The sequence below is a fragment of the Berghia stephanieae genome, chromosome 10 (genome assembly GCF_034508935.2).
Source record: "Berghia stephanieae isolate SIO BIC M18660-M18661 chromosome 10, UCSD_Bste_1.3, whole genome shotgun sequence".
NCBI lineage: Eukaryota > Metazoa > Mollusca > Gastropoda > Nudibranchia > Aeolidiidae > Berghia > Berghia stephanieae.
Genome location: NC_088369.1, coordinates 37,515,788 through 37,540,262, shown reverse-complemented (window position 1 = coordinate 37,540,262; position 24,475 = coordinate 37,515,788). Strand labels below are relative to the sequence as shown.

The 24,475-nt window shown below is 34.7% G+C and overlaps 1 protein-coding gene across 1 annotated transcript in view; it reads right to left on the bottom strand.

The window, feature by feature from the left end:
- LOC144981074 (beta-arrestin-1-like) overlaps positions 1-24,475 on the bottom strand; it is a 265,024-nt gene that overhangs the window by 205,012 nt on the left and 35,537 nt on the right. Inside the window, 2 exon segments of the mRNA XM_078929187.1 lie at positions 13,342-13,706; positions 16,132-16,647. Of these exon segments, the coding sequence (XP_078785313.1) occupies positions 13,342-13,415 (74 nt within the window). The 5' untranslated portion in view covers positions 13,416-13,706; positions 16,132-16,647.

Here is a 24,475-nt window from a genome sequence, read left to right as displayed (position 1 = left end):
ATTTAATATATAACCAGAAATATCAGACCTGGGTTGTGTTTAAAATTTTATTCAGGAGAATGAATATGATATTTCAGGATACCAATACCAATAATTCAAATGTTTGACCAGTTTAGCATTAATTTTGGCTTTTTTTTTTCTTTTTTTTTTTGGCATTCGGTACATCCAGACATAACACCATTTTGAGACAGTGGGTCACAAATGACTAAACCTTTTAGTACTAATATTGACAAAGTTGATCCCAGTCTCAGGACCGCTAATGGTGGTCCTCCTTTATTTGGTTTCTTCATAGTCTCTTTTTCTCTCCTATCCATCCCTTGTGATGAAGACGGAAAAACAAACAAAACATCGTTTTAGAAAAAAAACTTCAATTCAATAAATGTTTGTCCTCTTGGCCGGACACGCTGGGAAATTAGGAGACGGCAGGTCAGCTAGAAGGAAACGTGCGGCTATGTGGTCTTGTGGTACTCGGCGCATAGTTGAGTTCTTGGAAAAGACTTGACTCTTTACTCACATTCTCTCACCGTACTCAGGTGTAAAATGAGTACCCGGCTGGCCGTTAATAGCGTTGTCTCTGTGGAAAAAAATGGTATCATCGCCTACAGGCGTCATGTCTCGTTCTTTATGTTGCGTGTTGCTATTGGTCAGGGATCCCTTGTAAAGCGCTTTGAGCACATTTAGTGGATATTGCGCTATATAAAAGCTCATATTTTAAAATTTTATTTTTATTAAACCTGTTCATCGGAGAGGAAATGTCGTTTCCTCTGAACTGGGAGAAAAACTACCGGCATCTTAACTAGTAATAGATTCATACATTAATATAGATAGTATGCGCTTGGCTAAGAAGCTCACAACATTGCCATCCGGAAGTATGACGGATCAACACACAACATTCTGTGTAACCATGAACTTTTATAATCTGGATAATACAGTTAAGCGAGAATTACTCATAAACGTGGATGGCCATAGTTACTAATCTGCTTGCAAAAAAAAAGTGGGTATCCTCACTCACCATATTAACTCACTCAATCCTAGAGACTTTTGCTACTTTTCAAAATTGGAAAAAAAATGTATCAAAAATGAGCATCTCTACAAAGATAGTCTCATTAAACTACCATTAACATGTAAATACATGTAAAGACATTAGCTTTGATACTCCGCCTATAATTTGTCTCAGAAAAATGTAATCAAATACATAGTAATAGCCTGACTCTAGTGTTCTACACCATTATAATATTGCATTTTATATCATATTCCATTATATTATATTATTTTACATAATATAATAAATTATCTTATTATATTATAATTCTATATATTCTATAACATTACATATGATCATTACATTTGGAAAGGGGTAAAAGTAACCCGGATAGACTATGGATATAGTCGGTGTTAGGGTTGAGTGAGTTAATATTATAAAATGACTTGGATTACTCATCAAGATAATACTGGCCACTGGTCGTAGCCATCGTTAAGTTACTGAAACCCAAAAAGACTGGCATTTTGACGTCATTATTTGGTTTTTGCACCGCCTAGTGAGTTGTCGTTAGTAGTGCTCATGGAAACAAGTGGTCCCATTGGTTGAACTGTTGAATACAACTCACGATTTGTTTTCTTTTGTGGCAAAAGACTGGCATTTTGACGTCATTTTTTGGTCAGTGTCAGGATATAACTTTACGATCGCTACGCACTGGTCTAGCCCCCCCCCCCCCCCCCCCCCACCACCCCCCCCCCCCCCCCCCCCCACCCCACCCTCACAATGTCTCGTGTTTTTTTTGTCTTGGTCATTTTCTCGTTGGGTGGAACATCATTGATCTGGATTAAATTCAACGTGACAAATTAATCAAAGACTGGTGTAAAATTAAATAAAGATCTCAGGTGACCACAAGGTCTGGGGTTCAAAGCCCAATCGAGACAGTCTGATATTTTTAGATGTTTTTTTCTTTCTAATATTTTTCCTTTTGCTTTGTCTGGCACTGTTCCAGACATAATTTTTCAGATCTTAAGATTCCACAATACGTTGTCTTTTTTTGTTGTTTATTTTTAGTATCAAGTGAGCCAACTGTGAATGAATTGTTGTTTATAGCTCAGACATGACGGAGAGAACTTTGACGACAGAGGTCAATGTCCTGTCTAAAGGATAAAAGTCAATCATTTTGTCGTCTTGGGAATTGTCTGCACCGATTTGGTTTAAAGTCAACGATAACGTTGTCAATTTGATGGTCAAGCCTTCTAATTTATTAAAAATTTGAAGCCAGGCAGCTGTACAAGGGTAGTTATTTATAACTCAAGATATCGTCAAAATAACTATGATAACCAGTCAAATGTCTCGTCTACAGGATGGAAGTCAATATTTGCCATTCGTCAATGACCACCCCAGTTGTTGGTTGAAATGTCAGTCACTGTCACAATAAACCTCCCTCACCCCCCCCCCACCCCCCCCCCCCTCCCAACCAACACACTTTTCTTGATTTCCCCGTGATAGAGAGAAAAAATGGGGGGGGGGGGAGGAGGGAGGGAGGGAGGAAGAGAGAGAGAGAGAGAGAGAGAGAGAGAGAGAGAGAGGATAATTCCCCCCCCCCCCACTTGATTTCCCCATGATAGAGAAAAAGGGGAGGGAGGGAGGGAGGGAGGGAGGGAGGGAGGAAGAGAGAGAGAGAGTAAGAGAGAGAAAGAAAGAGAGAGACAGAGAGAGAGAATGAGACAGAGAAAGAGAGAGAGAGAGAGAGAGAGAGAGAGAGAGAGAGAGAGAGAGGCTAATCCACTCCACCCCCCCCCCCACTTTGTCCCAAAGCATGATGTAAGCCCAATCCAGTGTGGTTATCGATCCTCTAGTCGGTGAAATACGACTGACTGTCCGTCCATTAGCATTACCCACATATACAAATAACACTTTACCAACACATCACAAACATCATGGCTGGATCCTATTATCATCATCATAAAAATCATCATCATCATAACTATTATTATTATTATTATTATTACTATTATTATTATTATTATTATTATCTTTCTTCTTCTTCTTCTTCTTCTTCTTCTTCTTCTTCTTCTTCTTCTTCTTCTTCTTCTTCTTCTTCTTCTTCTTCTTCTTCTTCTTCTTCTTATTATTATTATTATTATTGTTGTTGTTGTTGTTATTATTATTATTATTATTGTTATTATTATATCATCATCATCATTAATATTATTGTTATCATTATTATTATTATCTTTTTTAATTATTATTTTTTTAATTTGGCGTAAAACACTTTGGGGATGGATCCTATTAATATAATATTATGTTATAATATCCCCTAGTCCGTGGAATACGAGTGTCCACCACACACATATTATTATGAAAATACTACGTGTACTTTACAACCACACCACATACGTCATAGATGGTGGTGGTGGGAGGTGTAGTATTGTTATTGTTGTTGTTGATTAAGATGATGACGACGATGATGATGAGGATGATGATATGGAGGAGGAGGAGTGGGAGGAGGAGGAAGAGGAGGAGGAGGAGGAGGAGGAGGAGGAGGAGGAGGAGGAGGAGGAGGAGGAGGAGAAGAAAATTAACTTGGTCATTTTATTTTAGGTGCAGCTGAAGATTCTGACGGCTGTGACATGAGAGTGGTGGACAACATGTCTAAACGTTCATCGTGATCTTATTTATTATTTTTCGGCCAAATATCTTTTGGCCATTAACTCTCTCAATCCTAGAGAATTTTGCTACTTTTTTTTTTTAATTGGAAAAAAAATGTATAAAAAAATGAGCATTTGCATAGGTAGAGGTCAAGTTTTATTCAATTATCATTAACATGTAAAAACTAAAAACATTAGCTTTGATACTACGCCTAAAATTTTTCTCAGAAAAATGTAATAAATTATAGGCCTGGGGTAAAAGTAACCAGGGTAAACTACGGATATAGTCGTTGTTAGGGTTGAGTGAGTTAATGATTCTTATATTTTTTCGGTAGAGAATTCCTCCGTATTCGGCTGGTGCTTGGCTGGGAAAAACGAGTTCAGATGAGTGTCAACTCCTGATTGTGGGACCTGGTATGAGCGGTTTTCTGTGGTTTAGAATAAGAAGCCCAATCAAAATTGGGATCATTGTCAATCCCCGACGAACCTAAAAGAAGATCGATTATGGGCCGTTCATGTGCGGCTATGTAGTCTAGTGGTATGACACTCGCTTTCGGATCAGAAGGTCCTGGGTTCGAGCCTCGCTCGCTCGGCGCATAGTTGAGTCCTTGGAAAAGACTCTTTACTCACATTCTTTCACCGTACTCAGGTGTGAAATGAGTACCTGGCTGTTAACAGCGTTGTCTTTGTCCGAAAAATTGTAATATCGCCTAGCAGGCGGCATGTCCCGACCTACATGTTAAATGTTGCTGTTGACCAGGGACCCATTGTAAAGCGCTTTGAGCACATTTAGTGGATCTTGCGCTATATAAAAGCTCCCAAAAAATAATTATGGGCCGTTCACGTCAGTGTGATCCGTTTAATTAAGCTCTTGCGTATCTCACTGATGTGTTTAGTCTTCCTGTATGAGTTAGTGTTACAAACAAACCTGCACCTTCTGCTAGCTTTGGCCTGTCTCGAACTGTTCCAACTGCATTTTACTCTGATATAATACTGGTTTTGAGAGGATTGGCTACATAATAATAATAATAATAATAATAATAATTAATAATAATAATAATAATAATAATAATAATAATAATAAAATAATAATAATAATAATAATAATAATAATAATAATATAATAATAATAATAATAATAATAATAATAATAATAATAATAATAATAATAATAATATAATAATAATAATAATAATAATAATAATAATAATAATAATAATAATAATAATAAATAATAATAATAATTCATTATAATAATAATAATAATTATTATTACTATATATTATTATTATTATTATTATTATTATTATTATTATTATTATTATTATTATTATTATTTATTATTTATTATTATATTATTATTATTATTATATTATTATTATATATATTATTATTATTATTCATTATTATTATAATATTTATTATTATTATTATTATTATTATTATTATTATTATTATTATTATTATTATCATTATTATTATTATCATTATTATTATTATCATTTATCATTCATCATCATCATCATCATCATCATCATCATCATCATCATCATCATCATTATTATTATTATTATTATTATTATTATTATTATTATCATTATTATTATTATTACTATCATCATTATTACTCTGATCATCCTGTATTGTTTCCGGCGCAGCTTGGTTGACAGATTCAAGACAACCAGCGAATGTCTTGTTATAAATTCATTTTCAAGAAAAAACCTTGAGAGGCCAGTTGTTCGGGTCAGCTTAATATCAATACCACTGTATGTGTATTAAAACGATTAGAATCGAAAACATCGGATAGCCACCGATTCAATAATATTAGCCGTGGCAATTAGATTATTGATTTTACAATCGATTCTTTATAATATATCGATTTTCCCATCAATCAGCATATCGAACGTCACAAACTGTTTCCGTTCACAAACACAAGCTGCTCGGGTCAATATTATCATTATTATTATTATCATCATCATTGTCATCGTCATCATCGTCATTAACAACAGCAACAACAACAATAATAATAATAATAATAATAATAATAATAATAATAATAATAATAATAATAATAATAATAATAATAATAATAATAATAATAATAATAATAATAAATCAAATACGTAAATAAAAAATTTTTAAAATAGATAAATAAATAAATATATATATATAAACAGAATTTTTAAATTTCATTTTAAAAATCCATTTCATTAGTGCGGATGCATAGAAATGAACAATAGAGACCGTTCCAGGCCCAGGTTCTTGGCTATTTCCTTAATTAAAATCATTGCATTTCAACAGCCCAACTTTTAATGAATAATGGAGACAGACGTCCATCCATGTTTTATGTAAAGAACGCTGACTGTAATTGAATTGACGGACCTGTCTGTGGCCTTAGTCACAAATTGAGTTGAAAAAAATCTACATAAATAAATAAATAAATAAATGAAAAAAAATAAATAAATTCGTTTATTAATTAAAAACTAATGAATAAAGAAATAAACAAACAAATTGATAATAAATAAACAAACCAATATAAAGATAAATGAATAAATAAATAAATTAATAAATAAGTAAACAAATAAGTGTATTTATAGACGACCTGTCTGTGGCCTTAGTCCCAAATTGAGTTGAAAATCTACATAAATAAATAAATAAATAAATGAAAAAAAAATAAAATAAATTCATTGATTAATTAAAAAACTAATGATTAAATGAATAAACAAAACAAATTGATAATAAATAAACAAACCAATATAAAGATAAATTAATAAATAAATGTATGAATAAATAAATAAATAAATAAATAAATGTATTTATTAATTGAAATTAATGAATAACTGAATAGATAATAAATAAACAAACAAATAAAAAGATAAACGAATAAATATATCAATCAATAAATAACTGACTTTTTATCAGACCAGAAAACATAAATCTATTCAGGTTTGAGACTCTTTTCAAAGAGTCATTCTAATCGATCAGAATATTAATAATTGATGATGTGCCCTTATAAAAAAAAACAACTAACATTTCGCCAGCCGGAGATAACGCACGAACACAAAAAAAAAACAATGTTGAATTTTAAACGTTTATAGATAGAACGAAGATGACGTCACTCAGGCTTTTGTTATTTTTTTATTTATTTTTTTTTTTGCCATCCATAATTGAGAGTAATTCTCACTAAACGGTATTAACCAGACTATAAACGTTTTCAAGGTTACACATATTTTTGTATGTTGATCTGAGGTAGTATGCGCTTGGCCAAGAAGCTCACAACATTGCCATCCGGAAGTATAACGGACCAACACAAAAAACTATGCATGTGTAACCTTGAAAGTTTATAGTCTGGTTAATACAGTTTATTGAGAATTACTCATAAACACGGATGGCAAAAAACAATAACATTGACCAGGGTGACGTCAACTTCGTTCTATCTGTAGATAGAACGAAGATGACGTCACTCAGCTTTTGTTATTGTTTTTTTTTTTTTGGCCATCCGCGTTTATGAGTAATTCTCATCACTAAACTGTATTAACCAAACTATAAACGTTCAAGGTTACACATAGTTTTGTGTGTTGGTCCGTTATACTTCCGGATGGCAATGTTGTGAGCTTCTTAGCCAATCACATACTATCTACACAATTTAGTGACAACTACTCATAAAAATGGCTGGCTGAAAACGATAACAAAGAGCTGGGTGACGTCAATTTAGTTCAATCTATAGAATCCCTGGCCGAAATGGAAAATAAAATTAATTTAAATTGATGGCTCGCCGGTAACTAAGCGTTAACCAATCAGAATATTCCCTACCATTTACCCCGTTCTGTCCCCTTGAGGATTCATTTCCTGTTCACGAAAAGGCCTGAGCTACCCATAGTACGTGCCAAACACACATTATAATAATATATAGGTCAGGCCCAGTTAAGTGAGTATTTCTCACATTGACACAATGATAAAGGAATAGATCAAACGTAGATGACGTCATTCAGGTTTTTGTTATTGTTTTTTTGCCATCCGCGTTTGTGAGTAATTCTCACTAAACTGCATAGCAACGAGAGATCATAGAGGAACCATCAATAGGATTCAATAGTCTGATGTCACGTCCGCCCAGCAACGAGCATCTTGGTTCAAAACAAAGAAAATCGGTACTTTTTATTCTGACTACAACTTTTTCACACGTCATGTGATCAGAATGTATAAAAGTCAAAACATGATCAGATTTATGTTTTTCTCCACTGGATACACGTTTATGCCCGTCGGAGAAATAATATTTCATAAGGGCGTCCGCCATTGTTCCGATAGTTTAGAATCAGTTACTAAACTACTATGGGTCATTACGAGGGAAGTGACGTCACGACTGTTTAAGCCTATTCTGGTTCACAAGCACTTTCACACATAAGCAGGACAAAGTTGGGGACTATTTCACGGGGAAAAAAATCTCCATCAAGTGCCTTAATTCGGGAAGTAAGCAACGCTCCTCGTCGGGCCAAAATTCTATCACATCACCAAGATGAATATACAGCGAGTGGGGACACAGATTCTTATAGTTTTTTTCCCCATTGATTTTCTTGTTTTGAACTGTCGTGGATTATCCCCCCCCCCCTCTCTCTCTCCCTCTCTCTCTCTCTCTCTCTCTCTCTCTCTCTATATATATATATATATATATATATATATATATATATATATATATATATATATATATATTATATATATATATATATATATATTTGTGCGTGGTGTATGGGTTTTGTCCTCTGTATGTGTTTATGTGTGCGTGTCCTCTGTATGCATGTGTGTCCCCTGTGTGTGTGTGTGTGTGTATGTGTGTGTGTTTGCGTGCATGGGTGTGTATGTCTATCTTTTTCTTTCTCAATCTGTCTGTCTTTATATCATTCTTTCACTCACTCACTAACTCTCTCATTTAAACACACACACACATACACACACACACACACACACACACACGCATATACACGCACACACAATCTGATCCCTTCCTTTTCTCTCCCTCTACATCCATCCATCCATCCATCCTTCCTTCCTTCCATCCATCCATCCATCCATCCATCCATCCATCCATCTATCTATCTATCTATCTATCTATCTATCTATCTATCTATCTATCTATCTATCTATCTATCTATCTATCTATCTATCTATCTATCTATCTATCTATCTATCTATCTATCTATCTATCTATCTATCTATCTATCTATCTATCCCCTCTCATCAGCCCGTCCACCTATTTGTATCATCTATCTGTCTGTCTTCCTGTCCATCTGTGTGTCTCCTCGTTACCCTCTCTTGAGACATTCTCATTGGTTCCAACTGTACCTATTTCACCGTATACAATATTAGAGCGCGGCATTCATAAAAGCTTAATATATATATATATATATATATATATATATACACACACACACACACACACACATACACATACATCGGCCATCATCATTATCACATAAAACCCCACACCAGATCAATAACCCTGTCCTGTGGCATTAAATCTTCTTGGACGATTAGGAAACACAATACCATAAAAACAACAAGAAACAACTGACCAAATAGGAAAAAAAAAACCAAGAAAAAAAGGGGGAGATGGGGGGGGGGGGGGGGGGGGAGCGAGATCTCACGTCAGACATTACTGGATTGATGAGGAATTTTGGAGCGTGAATTATGGCATGAGATAGGACGGAATAGGATGGGATAGGGAGGAGTTACGATGTGATAGAATAAGATGGGGTTGATGAATGGGGTAGGATGTGAGATACGATAGGATGGAATGAAATGGGATGGGGTAGGATAGTATTGGGATCGGATGAAATGAACTGGGGTAGGATTGTATTGGGATCGGATGAAATGAACTGGGATGGGGTAGGAGGGGATAAGATGTAGTGGGATGGGGTGGGATAGGGTGGGATGGGATGAAATGGGATAGGATGTGATGAAATGGAATGGCATTGGGATAAGATGGGATGAAATAGGAAGGGGTGGGGAAAGGACCATAACCTAGGACTTCATATATAGGACCAGTCGCTGACCATAACCCAATGACAGATTCAATTGTCTGATTATGGAGATATCACAATGAAACAAATAATGAACCTCAAAACCTTAGAGCATCAATTCTTTTTTCATGATGACAGTGATGATAATGGTGATGATGATTAGAATAACCAGAGAAAAGTAGAAGTTTCGAAACACTATATTATAGATCTCGTGTGTATTTTCTTCTATAACAAGACCAGTATTTTCCTCTTTAAGTAACTAAATAAAAACTGTGGTCATCTATGATTGAAGAAAAGATTGCGCAGGTTTTGAGAGTAATGACTAAAATTGAGCGGTCAGCAAAGGAAATAAAATTAATGGGCATGATCTATATTACCTTTCCATGTGCTCAAGGCCATTGGTCACATTGCAAAATGTGCTCAAAGTGACCTATATAGTGAAAAGTGTTCACAGCTGTTGAAATATCTAACATCACGATTGGTCATTATATTCAGCTTGACACATGGGTATGTTTATAAATTTTGTAAACAAAGCAGAATATTTACATTTGTTAAGACATATCCAATCGTTGGACAGCAACAAATCATGTGATTGATGACCTGGTTGGACGAAAACACGAATATAGATCGCTCCAATTGTTAGGACCTCAAACACAAAGGAAGGCTTTAGGGATGACAGTGACGATAAGGAAAGTCGTATTTGTTTGTGATCACCACCCTCCTCCTACGCCCTCTCCCCGGTCTAAAAACTACACAGAGAGAGAGGAGAGGGACTCTCTGGTCTGTGGGTATTATGTCGGGATAAACTAAACTAGTTGCCGGAAATTAAATTCATAGCCAAACTTATGGAACCTGTGATTAAATTTTCCCTTGCTATGGTGGAGAATAAACACAATTTCTTATAAAATGTCAAAAAATCTCGTATTTCTTACAATTTTAGTTCTAAATTCATTTTTTCTGTATCCAATTCATCCCAACCTAATGCCGTTTTCAGACGGTATGTCATAAAATTTGTGACATGGACAGCAGAGGAAATAAGGACATTGGCTGACGTGTTCTTATTCTTTGCAGGTCTGATAACCCAACATATTACGGGGCTCAGTGTTGTAATGGAAATACCATCAAACCAACGCAAAAAAAAAAAACATGTTCCGTTACAACAACGTTAAATCAAGCCCATAATTGCATTCAGTTATCAGACCTGCAAATTATGCTCATCAAGACAACGGCCCATTTTATTAACAAGAATGTCTTTAAAAAGTAGATAAGTATAAGTGCCAGAGGGCAACAGGGTTTATAAAGAAACCGTTTGTGGTGATGAGAACCAACTGGTAAGGCACCCTCCGCCTGGCTGTGAGAGAGAGACTATAACATACACTTACACACTACGCCATCCACGCGTGACATTTCTTCGATGAACTTGCAGAGAAATGTCCTGAAGGAATTCAATATATTTATTCATTTCGATCATTTAATCATTAATTCTTAATTTTCTATTCTTTCCTTTTTATTATTATTTTTTTTAATTTTTTATTCCCAGAATCTACTCTGGATTCTGATGCGACTCGCTCTATTTACAAGATCAAATCAAAGACGTCCTCTTTTCTGTAGTCCAAGGGTGTCTATATTTACTTTGTCTACAATTCTGATGTTCTTATCTTATCTCTTTCTCTTTCTCTCTCTTTCTCTCTCCCTCCTATAATTTGTTCTGCCTTCCATTCTATTCTATCTTCAATAGAATCTCATCTCAGTTGCCATTATGCTAATTCCATTAATCATTCTAGACCTACGCGAACAACTGACATTTCGAGGCGTAGGTGATAGACATTCATGATGTATGTGTTAGTGTGGGTATCATACATACATATATATACATACATACATACATACATACCTACATACATACATACACACACACACACACACACATATATATATATATATATATATATATATATATATATATATATATATATATATATATATATATATATATACAAGAGCTCCCATCTCTTATGGCCAGTAGATCAGTTGTTGATTGTTAACGTTAAAATAACTCAAGATTTGGACTGAATAATCAGGATTGTTTTTCAGAAACTTTAGAACATAAAATTCAACGAACAGTAGTAGATATTAGTCCTTACACTTTTTCTCTAATCAGTTTGGATACAATGAGAGAGGAGCCTTTAGTAATAAAATTCAGTCAAAACTGCTATTTAAAAAAAAAAAAAAAAAAAAATCCAAAAAAAAATCAATAAAAATCCTTCAGGTTATTAATATTGTGCAAAAGTTAGTAAATCAACGGGGGAAAAATGCCAGAAAAAAAAGTTTTTCCTTAAAGAACCCTTTTTCAACAACAAAAAATAAATAAATAAATAAAAATGGAGGAAAATAACAGGACAAAAAACAGCAACAAAAAACGGGATTTGGCAGCTCTGGAATATAAATAGACAGACAGACACACTCCCATATATAAACAAACAAACACACACACAGCGTGGTGTCAGAAACAACCATTAGAGACAGATTGGGAGTGTTTATAAGCACGGGTTCAGACGACTTGCGGGGACGTGTTATGAGAGCCAATTCTTAATACATATTTCACGAGGCAATTCCGGATCTCTGCTGCTGAGGAACGACAGTGAGTGCTCGAGCATCTCGATCGAACCACAGACAAATTAAATAATGGCGAGGTTTCATTTCTGCCGTATTCTGAACCACCCCCCCCCCCTCCCCACCCACCCACCTACACACACACACACACACACACACACACACACACACACACACACACACACACACACACGTATTATATGAATTTTCATTTTTTTTTTAAACCAGAAAACGCGTCCATCAAATGATTATATATAATGACAAGGTTTCCCCAAATATCTATTGAACGCTTTGTCCATCTTGTCAAACGTGATGACATACTTGAGTATAATAAGCTTCAAAGTTTATTTAATCAATTTAATGATAACATAGTACTATATATGAAAGTGAGAAGGAAAAAAAAGGTAAATGGAACCAAAGAATAGAATGATACCATGAATTACCAAGAATACAACCAATATCAACAATAGCAATAATAACAATAACAACAACAACTAACACAACAAACAACAACAACAACAACAACAACAACAAACAACCAATAATAAACAATAATAATAAAATAATAATAATAATAATAATAATAATAATAATAATAATAATAATAATAATAATAATAATAATAATAATAATAAAAAGAATAAAAAAAAAAGATAAAAAAGAAGAAAAAGAGAAGAAGAAGAAAGAAGAAGAAGAGAAGAAGAAGAAGAAGAAGAAGAAGAAGAAGAAAAGAAGAAGAAGAAGAAGAAGAAGAAGAAGAAGAAGAAGAAGAAGAAGAAGAAGAAGAAGAAGAAAGAAGAAGAAGAAGAAGAAGAAGAAGAAGAAGAAGAGAGAAGAAGAAGAAGAAGAAGAAGAAGAAGAAGAAGAAGAAGAAGAAGAAGAAGAAGAAGAAGAAGAGAAGAAGAAGAAGAAGAAGAAGAAGAAGAAGAGAAAGAAGAAGAAGAAGAAGAAGAAGAAGAAGAAGAAGAAGAAGAAGAAGAAGAAGAAGAAGAAGAAGAAGAAGAAGAAGAAGAAGAAGAAGAAGAAGAAGAAGAAGAAGAAGAAGAAGAAGAAGAAGAAAATGCAATCAAAGACAAAGACTCACCTCGTCCCTTGCTTCTTCTGCGTATCGTCTGTGCTACTATCCAACGGTCCGTTCTGTCCTCCGAGGGAAGCCATATTTTGCCTTTATTATTATGATCTTCCTTATTTTTGGTGTTGTTGTTGTTGAACAGATTTCACTTAGCTGCTGCTTATGCTGCTTTTGCTGTTGCTGTCGCTGTTGTATTTAGCGTTGTTGTAGTTGTTGATTAATATCGTTTTTTTTTTGTTGTTGTTATTTTGGTACGGGAAGTGAAATGGCAATGTCCCCTGTTAATAGGTGAGTGAGTAAACAAACAGTAAGACGAAGGAGACTAAATTTGGTGACGGTTTTTTTTTAATTCCTGGAGTCCTCTTTTTATTTTTCTTCTGAAAAAAACCCCGATAATGATAATGATGACGACAGTGATGGTGTTGGTGTTGGTAATAACTCGTTAGCAAAGTCTTAAGTGACTAAGTGTTGTATCCTATATATTGTAATGGGAGTAAATCCAATATTTGCGTTAAAGTTAAAGTCAAGTCTCGCGTTCTGACAATATCATGATATTCCAATATTAGCGTTATCAAACTAAAAGATTACAGAACCCAATCCAGAGAAGAAAGAAGTAAAAAAAAAAATATTTCTTTTTAACGTAACACTGATGAAGTTGTTCTGACAAGTCTCGAATATGAATATGAACCTGGTATGATGAACAAGTATTAAAATTAAAATGAGGAAGTAAAAAGGTGACGAATCGCCTCAGATCGGTATTATTACCTCAGGGTGAACCAGTTTCTGAAAGAGTGTTTTTTTAGTCCAAATAATAATCAGAAATATTCAATTTAATTTCATTTCATTTTGAGATCTTAAGAAATGAAATTAATTCTTTCATATACCTTGCATTTTTAATATCATTTTTCCCAAGGATCTATTTACCCAACATGTATATTTATCGTGTTTATCAAAATTAAAATATAATCTTCTTAAATTCAAACCTTAATCTCTTCATTTATTTATTTATTATTATTTATTGCATTTTGAATCGGGTGTCTTTGAACTCTTTCGAAATGTCATTAAAAAGTGTATTTTTCTAGCTTTATATTTTTGAATTGGAATTTCAGAGACAGGTTGACCCGACATACCACCAGTTTGAGTCGATCGGTCACAAATTCTATTGTAAGCATTGACGTGTATCCAACATTTGTACAAGAACGTTAAATAGCGTTGTATCTTTCTTGTCGTGTATTTATTATTAAATCATAGTATTGTGGTATTATTAGTATGTATAGTAGTGTAGTATAGTATAGTAGGTAGTAGTAGTAGTATGTAGTAGTAGTAGTAGTAGTGTAGTTAGTAGTGTAGATTTTGTTGTATTGGTAGTGGTAGTTAGTGTAGTATGTGTGTAGTAGTAGTTAGTAGTAGTAGTGTAGTATGTAGTAGTAGTATAGTAGTAGTAGAGTTAGTATGTAAAGTATAGTAGTTAGTTAGTTGTATTGTAGTAAGTAAGTAGTAAGGGTAGTGGTTAGTAGTAAGTAGTAGTTAAGTAGTAGTCATGTAGTTAGTAGTAGTAAGTATGTGTAGTAGTAGTAGTAGTATGTAGTAGTAAGATAGATAGTAGATAGTAGTAGATAGTAGTTGTTGTGTAGTTGTATAGTAGTGAGTGAGTGAGTAGTGTAAGTATTTAGTAGTAGTAGAAGATTAGTAGAATATAGTAGTAGTTAGTATTGTAGTATAAGTTAGTAGTTAGTATAGTAGTAGTAGTTATAGTATATATAGTGTAGTAGTAAAACTGCTGCAAAAAGTGTAGTAAGATTATGTTTTTGGAAAATAAATTTGATATGAACCTTTGTTGGCATTCTGGTTGCCCATTGAAAAGCGCACATATTACAAAGCAGCGTGTCTTGTTTATAAGTGTTTGGCTGGTGTAGGACCGGCATATCTCACAGATCACGTGGTCATGTGTAAATTTGAAAATTACACTTTAAGATCATGTAATGACCAAACGAAAATTTCGGAAAAAAGATCAAGAACAAAATTTGGTGATAGATCGTTTGCTTGTTTCGGCCCAAGATTTGGAATGAACTGCCACGTGGTCTGAGGGAGTGCAAGTCTTTACCTACTTTTAAAAAGAATCTCAAGACACATTTTTACTGTATTTGTTTTTCTTGACTATATGAATCCTTGATTTGGCTATAATTTTTGAATTATTATTTTATTATTATTATTATTATTATTATATTATTATTATTATTATTATTATTATTAGTATATATTATATATATTATTATTAGTTAGTAGTAGTAGTAGTAGTAGTAGTACGGATAGTAGTAGTAGTAGTAGTAGTAGTAGTAGAGTAGTAGTAGTAGGTAGAGTAGTAGTAGTATAGTAGTAGTAGTAGTAGTAGTAGTAGTAGTAGTAGTAGTAGTGTAGTAGTAGTAGTAGTAGTATAGTAGTAGTAGTAGTAGTAGTAGTAGTAGTATAGTAGTAGTAGTAGTAGTAGTTAGTAGTAGCAGCAGTAGTAGTGGTAGTAGTAGTAGCAGAAGTAGTAGTAGTAGTAGTAGTTGTAGTAGTAGTAGTAGTAGTAGTAGTAGTAGTAGTAGTAGTAGTAGTAGTAGTAGTAGCAGCAGCAGTAGTACGAGTAGTAGAGGCCGAGGGTAACATAAACTGTATTTATAACATTTAATACTAAGATCGATTCTGCAACCTGCTTTAATATCTCTGGACAGGTAAATATACTACTAATAATAGTAGTGATAAGTTGTTCTAAAATTACATAAAATCGATATGTCACATCACTAAGTGTAACCTGCTCACTTTGATGTAACATCAACACGCCGACAGCTCCGTTTCCATGGAAACCAGAATCAACAAACGATGAAAAACCACTGAAATCGGTTGTGGTCATAGCAGCATGATTGCTATGGCGGCTCGGGTGTCGATGGTGGTGGTGGTAGTTGTGGTGCTGGTAGTGGTAGTGGTGGTGTCAAGAGGGCACTGACATGGAAGAGTGAATGGAAACCTATGGATGGATGAACGGTTGGACGGATAGAGTTAAACGAGGAAGACGACGAAGATGGAGATGACGATGGAGGTGATGAGGAGGAAGATGAAGAAGAGCGAAGAGGATTTGAGCAGATTGCTCTCTGTTTTTCGTCTAGAGCCCCTGTCTCTCTATTCAGGAGCCATGTTGGTTGTCTTGAGACGATAATCCTTCTCCCTGATCCGGGTAGTCGGGAAAAAATTCGATGATGGTTACACTTCTTCCACTTGCCACTATGGTTAAAGAGTTACGTGCGTGGCTCGTAATGCTGCAGTGTTGTCTTGTGAAGCCTAGAGAAAATAGAAAACAGAGAGGGGATAACAATAATAAATTATAGTGAATGAACGGAAGAAGGAAATGACGATGATGATAAACTATGACAAAAAAATGTCGGTTTTCTTTGATGATGAAAATGGGACTCAGGCCTTGTACGTTTAGTAGGCCACCTACTCATTTTATATCGATTAGAATGACCTTGAACCTTGTCGAAAACTGTTCTTTGAAGTATCCGATCTAAGACTTTTTGACAAGTTGGGGAAAAAAAACTTGGCCTTTTATACAGGGCAATATCCACCAACGTGCTCAAAGCGCTTTACAAATGGATTTCCAGCCTATTGGGAAGAGTCGATTTAGTGGATATGCGGTCTTGTGGTATGACATTCGCTTTCGGATCGGAAGGTCCTGGGTTCGAGCTTCGCTCGGCGCATAATTGAGTCATTGGAAAAGGCTCTTTACTCACATTATCTCACCGCACTCAGGTGTAAAATGAGTACCTGGCATTTAACAGCGTTGTCTTTGTCGGAAAAAAAATGTAATATCGCCTAACAGGCGTCATGTCTCGTTCTACATGTTACTGTTCGCCAGGGATCCTTTGTAAAGTGCTTTGAACACGTTTAGTGGATATTGCGCTATATAAAAGCTCAATTATATATGGATGAATTTGTGTGTGAAGTCAAAATTTTCAGACTAAAACTAAAGTGAAAAAATAAATTTAAAAATCAATCAATCAATCAATCAATCAATCAATCAATCAATCAGAGTTTTGCTTATATATGGCAGTTTGCAAATTAGCCAGTCCTATCGGTGTCGGATCTCTCTTTACAGCCGGGATTCCATTTCAGACTTGTCCAACATCAGATCTTATCGTTTCCATTAGCAGCAGGAGTTCAAGATAAAATACCGACCCCATCCAATGACCTCGCCTATAAACAGAAAGGAGTTGACGTCACTCAGGTCTTTCTTATTGTATTTTGCCATCCGCATGTGTGAGTAATTCTCACTAAACTGTATTAACCAGACTAAACGTTCATGGATACACACAGTTTTGTGTGTTGGTCCGTTATACTTCCGGATGGCAATGTTATGAGCTTCTTAGCCAAGCGCATACTATCTATAAACAGAACGAAGCTGACATCACTCAGGTCTTTCTTGTCATTTTTTGTCATTCGCATGTATGAGTAATTCTCACTAAACTGTATTAAACAGACTATAAACGTTCAAGGTAACACATAGTTTTGTGTGTTGGTCACTTATACTTCCGGATGGCAATGTTGTGAGCTCCTGAGCCAAGCGCATACTATCTATCTATAGATAGAATGAAGATGACGTCACTCTGGACCGTATTATTGCGTTTTTTGCCATCCGCGTTTATGAGTAATGCTCACTGAACCGTATTAAACAGACTATAAACGGTCAAGGTAAAACAGAGTTTTGTGTTTTGGTCACTTATACTTTAGGATGGCAATGTTGTGAGCTCCTTAGCCAAGCGCATACTATCTATCTATATCATTTCTTATCTTTTTGTTTACATTGATTGGTTCTCGAATGTTATGAGCTGACATTAAGATTAATCATTGTGGGCAGAATATCATTACGTGTACTTATTTGCAGGTCTGATAACCCAAATCCTTATGGGCTCATTGTTGTAATGGAAATCTCCAAAAAAAAAAAATGAGAGTATGGGTTTTATCCCCGGCTGGGGAATGCTGTTGGGTTTGTTTTTTTTTTTGTTTTTTTTTTTGGATGACTGATTCATTTATATAATGAAAAGGTCAGGATGAACCCCTCATCATAAATACATGATTCAATAAGGACCAATCGAAATAACATCACGTCAGCTTGTGATGGGATAACATGATACTCTCCTCCCTCTCCTCTCACTTCTACTACGTCTCTCCTCTCTTCTCTCTCTCTCTCTCTCGATACTCATACTCCCCTCTCACCCTTTTCTCACCTTAAACACATACTCTCCATCTCTCTCTCTCTCTCTCTCTCTCTCTCTCTCTCTCTCTCCTCTCTCACTCTCGTCTATCCATACTACATCTCATTCCTTATCACAACACATTAAATAATACACCCTCCTCCCCCCCCCCCCTTCTCTCTCCTCTCACCGCTCTCTCTTTCCTCTCTCCCTCTTCCACTTCTCTGTCTATCCAATACCTACATGCTCAATTCCTTCATACACAAAAGGACGACATTAATATTCATGAAAATAACAAACTCTCTCTATATTTATCCCCCCCCCCCCCTCTTTCTCTCACTCTCACACACGCATACACACTTATATTCCCCATCTCCCCCTACCTTTCTGCACATCCCAATCAATCAGTCAATCAATCCATCTCCCTTCAATTTTCTATCTATCAACCAAGTGATCAATCAATCAATCAATCAGTCAAACAATCTATCTATCTACATATCTATCTATCTCCACCTTTCTGCTCGTCTACCCATCTATCCATCTACTCCAACCAATCAATCAATCAATCAAACAAACCAATCAATCAATCAATCAAACAATCTATCTATCTCCACCTTTCTGTTCGTCTACCCATCTACTCCAATCAATCAATCAATCAATCAATCAACCAAACAAATAAAACAAACATCTCTCTCTCTCTCTCTCTCTCTCTCACACACACACACACACACACACACACACACACACATCGCTGTCCTTCAATCCTTCAATCCACGCTCTCATCCCCCTCTTCTACAGAAAGCCCCTGCAACGTCTCTCCAACCCGTGTTGTTAATTCCGACAACCAGCTAATGGTGAAATATCCCAGGGACATGGATGGACCTCAATAACTAATACTAATACACAACACTACTAGTGTACAGATAACATAATTGCCTGTTCTACTCACTTTTCTGAATTAAAAATTCACCCCAAATACCGGAGCATACTCAGTGTCTCAATTGTTTCTATGTTGTTATATGTTTATGTTGAGAATATTGACTATTAAGCTTAATTGCTGGCCAACTAACTTCGCGGTGGTTGTGTGTGTTGGACCCGCGATCTCAAGTAGTCGGGAAAAAGAGGGCTCTAATAATGACTAGGGTTAGAGACGATCTTTTTTTTGGGATCGTGGATAGCTCATACGGTAGTGCCACGTTCTCCCTGGCCAGGCGGAGTTATCGTACCAGTAAGGTCGTGGGTTCAAACCCCCATCGCCGCCGCGAAATTTTTATTCTCTACTGTCTTCTGGCACTTTCCTACTCACTTCATCTCTTGTTGTTACTATTTTACATATAGCAATGCCAGAAGGTGACAACCCGTTTACCTCATACTCAACCCTAACACCGACTATATCCGTAGTTTACCCGGTATATTTTTTACCCCATGCCTATTTATTACATTTTTCTGAGACAAATTATAGGCGTCGTATCAAAGCTAATGTTTTTAGATTTTACATGTTAGGCCTAATGGTAGTTGAATAAAACCATCTATCTACATGCTCAATTTTAATACATTTTTTCCAATTTTGAAAAGTAGCAAAAATGTCTAGGATTGAGCGAGTTAACACTGACAAGCCGCTGTATTTCTGTATCAGTATTAGATCCATCCATCCATCCATCCATCCATCCATCTTTCTACCTATTTCTCTCTCTCTCTATATATATATATATCTCAATCTCTCTGCCTATCTGTCTGTCTATAATCTATCATTCTAACATACTATCTGTACCTATGTATCTATCTAACTATATGTATGTATGTATGTATGTATGTATGTATGTATGTATGTATGTATGTATGTATGTATGTATGTATGTATGTATGTATGTATGTATGTATGTATGTATGTATGTATGTATGTATGCATGTTTGTATGTATGTATGTATGTATGTATGTATGTATGTATGTATGTATGTATGTATGTATGTATGTATGTATGTATGTATGTATGTATCTATGTATGTATCTATGTATGTATCTATGTATGTATCTATGTATGTATGTATGTATAAATCTATGTCTATATATTTATCTCCCCGTTTGCTATAAAATGCCGCTTGCAGCTTCTGGAGTGCGACAGTCTACTTCATACATATTACCCATTGTCGTACTCCAAAGGCTGCAAGATCTGTAATCATCCGTCAGATACGGTATCTCACGTTGTAAACGGATGTACAAAATTCAAATTAATATATCAAAAACGACACAATAGAATTGTTGACATTATTTTTGACAAAATACCTAAAAACGACACTACTCAAATTTTCAAAGACACATTCACCAGACCAAGTTTTTTCGACAGTGACAAATCCTCATTTAATACTAACAGTAATCGACCGGACATTTTAAAAATCAACAAAGAAATGAAAACAGCCCAAATTGTTGAAATTTCAGTCCCATTTGATGCTCATATTAACAAGTCATTCCAAACTTAATTTGAAAAGTACTTTCCTTTATGCATGGAAATAAATGCTCTTGGATATAAATCCGAGGTTATCGTTCTTTCTGTAGGTAGCCTCGGCTATGTCCATGGTAGATTTGTGAATGGCTTAAAGATTCTGGGCATTAAAAGCAAAGAAGCAAAAGTCCTTTCAAAATATATAAGCAACAGTGCCATCATTGGCTCTTACAAAGTTTGGAGACAAAGATGTAAAATTCATCATAATTAGTAGCACTACATATTTAATAATATAGATATTTGTCTATTTATATATCCCTCTATCTATATGTATCCATCTATTTGTCAAATATTCCAAATATATCCATTTGTATATGATTGTAATAATCGATTTAATTTTTCATTACTGTTTTATTATTATTATTATTATTATTATTATTATTATTATTATTAAATTTTTATTATTATTATTATTATTATTATATATCATCACTCATCATCATCATCATCACCATCATCATCATCATCATCATCATCATCATCATCATCATCATCATCATCATCATCAACATCATCATCATCATCATCATCATATTATTATTTATTATTATTATTATTATTATTATTATTATTATTATTATTATTATTATTATTATTATTGTCATTATTATCATCATCGTAATTATTAGTACTGTTGTTATCATCACCACAATTATCAACATTATTATTAATATTATAGTGATAGGATTAGTATTATTATTATATATATTATTATTATTATATTATTATTATTATTATTATTATTATTATTATTATTATATTATTATTATTGTTGTTGTTGTTGTTGTTGTTGTTGTTATTATTATTAATATCATTGCTACCGTTGTTACTCTCATCGTCGTCGTCTCCATCACCGCCATAGCCACCACTGTTATTGTCATCATCGTCTTCATCATCATCATCATCATCATCATCATCATCATCATCATCATCATCATCATCATCATCTTCATCGTCATCATCGTCATCATCGTCGTCATTATCATTATCATCGTCATCAACACTAATATCATTATTACCTCTGGGACATTCTGTGGCAGAGTCTGAAACTTCACTGTTCAAATTAATACTCCAGCTCTATACATTGTACACTATTTTAGGAAACGGTATTATGTCAATTAAAATGTTACCCTTGTTACATTATCATGTATATTTCCTGAAATAAACAATTTTGATATGTATGTATGTATGTATGTATGTATGTATGTATGTATGTATGTATGTATGTATCTATGTATGTATGTATGTATGTATGTATGTATATATCTATGTCTATATATTCATCTCCCCTCCCCTCCTACCTCCCAGCGCTGTTCAGTCAACCCTTGGTCTTAACTACATCTTTTAAATCCCCTGCAAAGTCTTCCCAACCAGTGACGTTGAAGCCTACTTGCCAATGAGATAACAACAGCAACAACAACAACAACAACAACAACAACAACAACAATAATAATAATAATAATAATAATAATAATAATAATAATAATAATAATAATAATAATAATAATAATAGTATAGTAGTAGTAGTAGTAGTAGTAGTAGTATAGTAGTAGTAGTAGTAGTAGTAGTAGTAGTAGTTAGTAGTAGTAGTAGTGGTGGTGGTAATAATAATAATAATAAAAATAATAATAATAATAATAATAATAATAATAATAATAATAATAATAATAATAATAATAATAATAATAATAATAATAATAATAACAACAACAACAACCACAATAATAGTAATAGAAGTACCACCTTACCAGCATCAAATTACACAGGGTTAACCATCAATAACGCCGGGACGAATGACAGAATAATCCGACACAAAATACCCATAATATATAGAGAGGGAGAGACAGAACCCAGTCTGAAAATTGTCACTAAGCCCCGTCTTGCACCAATGAAGAATTTTCTTTTATTATATAGAAAACTAGGGGAGCGCCCGCAACATTTGATGGGGGGAAACATTACGAACAGGCATCATTCCTCTGTTTTAAGTATGATATAGATAGTTCGAAGATGACGTCACTCAGGTCTTTGTTATTGTTTTTTGCCATCCGCGTTTATGAGTAATGCTCACTGAACTGTATTAACCAGACTATAAACGTTCATGGATACACACAGTTTTGTGTCTTGGTCCGTTACACTTCCGGATGGCAATGTTATGAGCTTCTTAGCCAAGCGCATACTAACTATATACTACTTACTGTATTGTGGAAATTAGCATAGATCGAGACTGAGCCATCGAAAATCAAAATCGGTCCAGTAATAAACAATAAATAAATAAACAAAGAAATGTTGAGCTTTTGTATAGCGCTATACCCACTAAATGTGCTCAATGCGCTTTACAAGGTGTCCCTGGCCAACAGCAACATTTAACATTTAGGACGGGACATGACGCCTGTTAGGCGATATTATTACAATTATTTTTGGACAGAGACAACACAACGCCGTTAATGGCCAGATACTCATTTTACACCTGAGAACGGTGAGGGAATGCGAGTAAAGAGCCTTCTCCAAGGACTCAACTATGCGCCGAGCGAGCGCGGCTCGAACTCAGGACCATCCGATCCGAAAGCGAGAGTGTCACACCACTAGACCAGATAGCTGCACGGTCCAGTAATAAAGTCTGTAGATGCCCGCAAATGTATCTGGTAATAGAGTGACCAGATTTGCGAATCCCAACGTCAAATTGAGGACCGATCCTTACGCCCTAGCAGATTTTCTAAATAATCATCGAAGATAATAGAATTACCCTTAATAGGCTTCAACAGTCGTGACGTCACTTCGCTCGTAATGAAGCATAGTAACTTAATAACTGGTTCTAAACTATCGGAACCACGAGCATAAAAGTGCATCCAGAGGAGAAAAACATTATGGATCTGATCATGTTTTGACTTTTATACATTCTGATCACCAAATCTCATTTCTTCATACTTTCTCATACACATATATATGTGTGTGTGATACAAAAGGTGGATGGATGTATGGGAAGATAGATAGACAGACATGAAGTTAAGACCAAGGGTTGAATGAACAGCGCTGGGAGGTATTTATATAGATAGATAGATAGATAGATAGATAGATAGATAGATAGATAGATAGATAGATAGATAGATAGATAGATAGATAGATAGATAGATAGATAGATAGATAGATAGATAGATATATAGATAGATAGATAGATAGATAGATAGAGATAGAGATAGAGAGAGAGAGAGAGGGGGGGGGAGGAGAGAAAGAAAGAAAGAAAGAGAGAGAGATAGAGATAGAGATAGAGAGAGAGAGAGGGGGGGAGGGGGAGAGAGAGAAAGAAAGAAAGAAAGAGAGAGAGAGATAGATAGATAGATAGAGAGAGAGAGAGAGAGAGAGAGAGAGAGAGAGAGAGAGAGAGAGAGAGAGAGAGAGAGAGAGAGAGAGTTTAAAGTT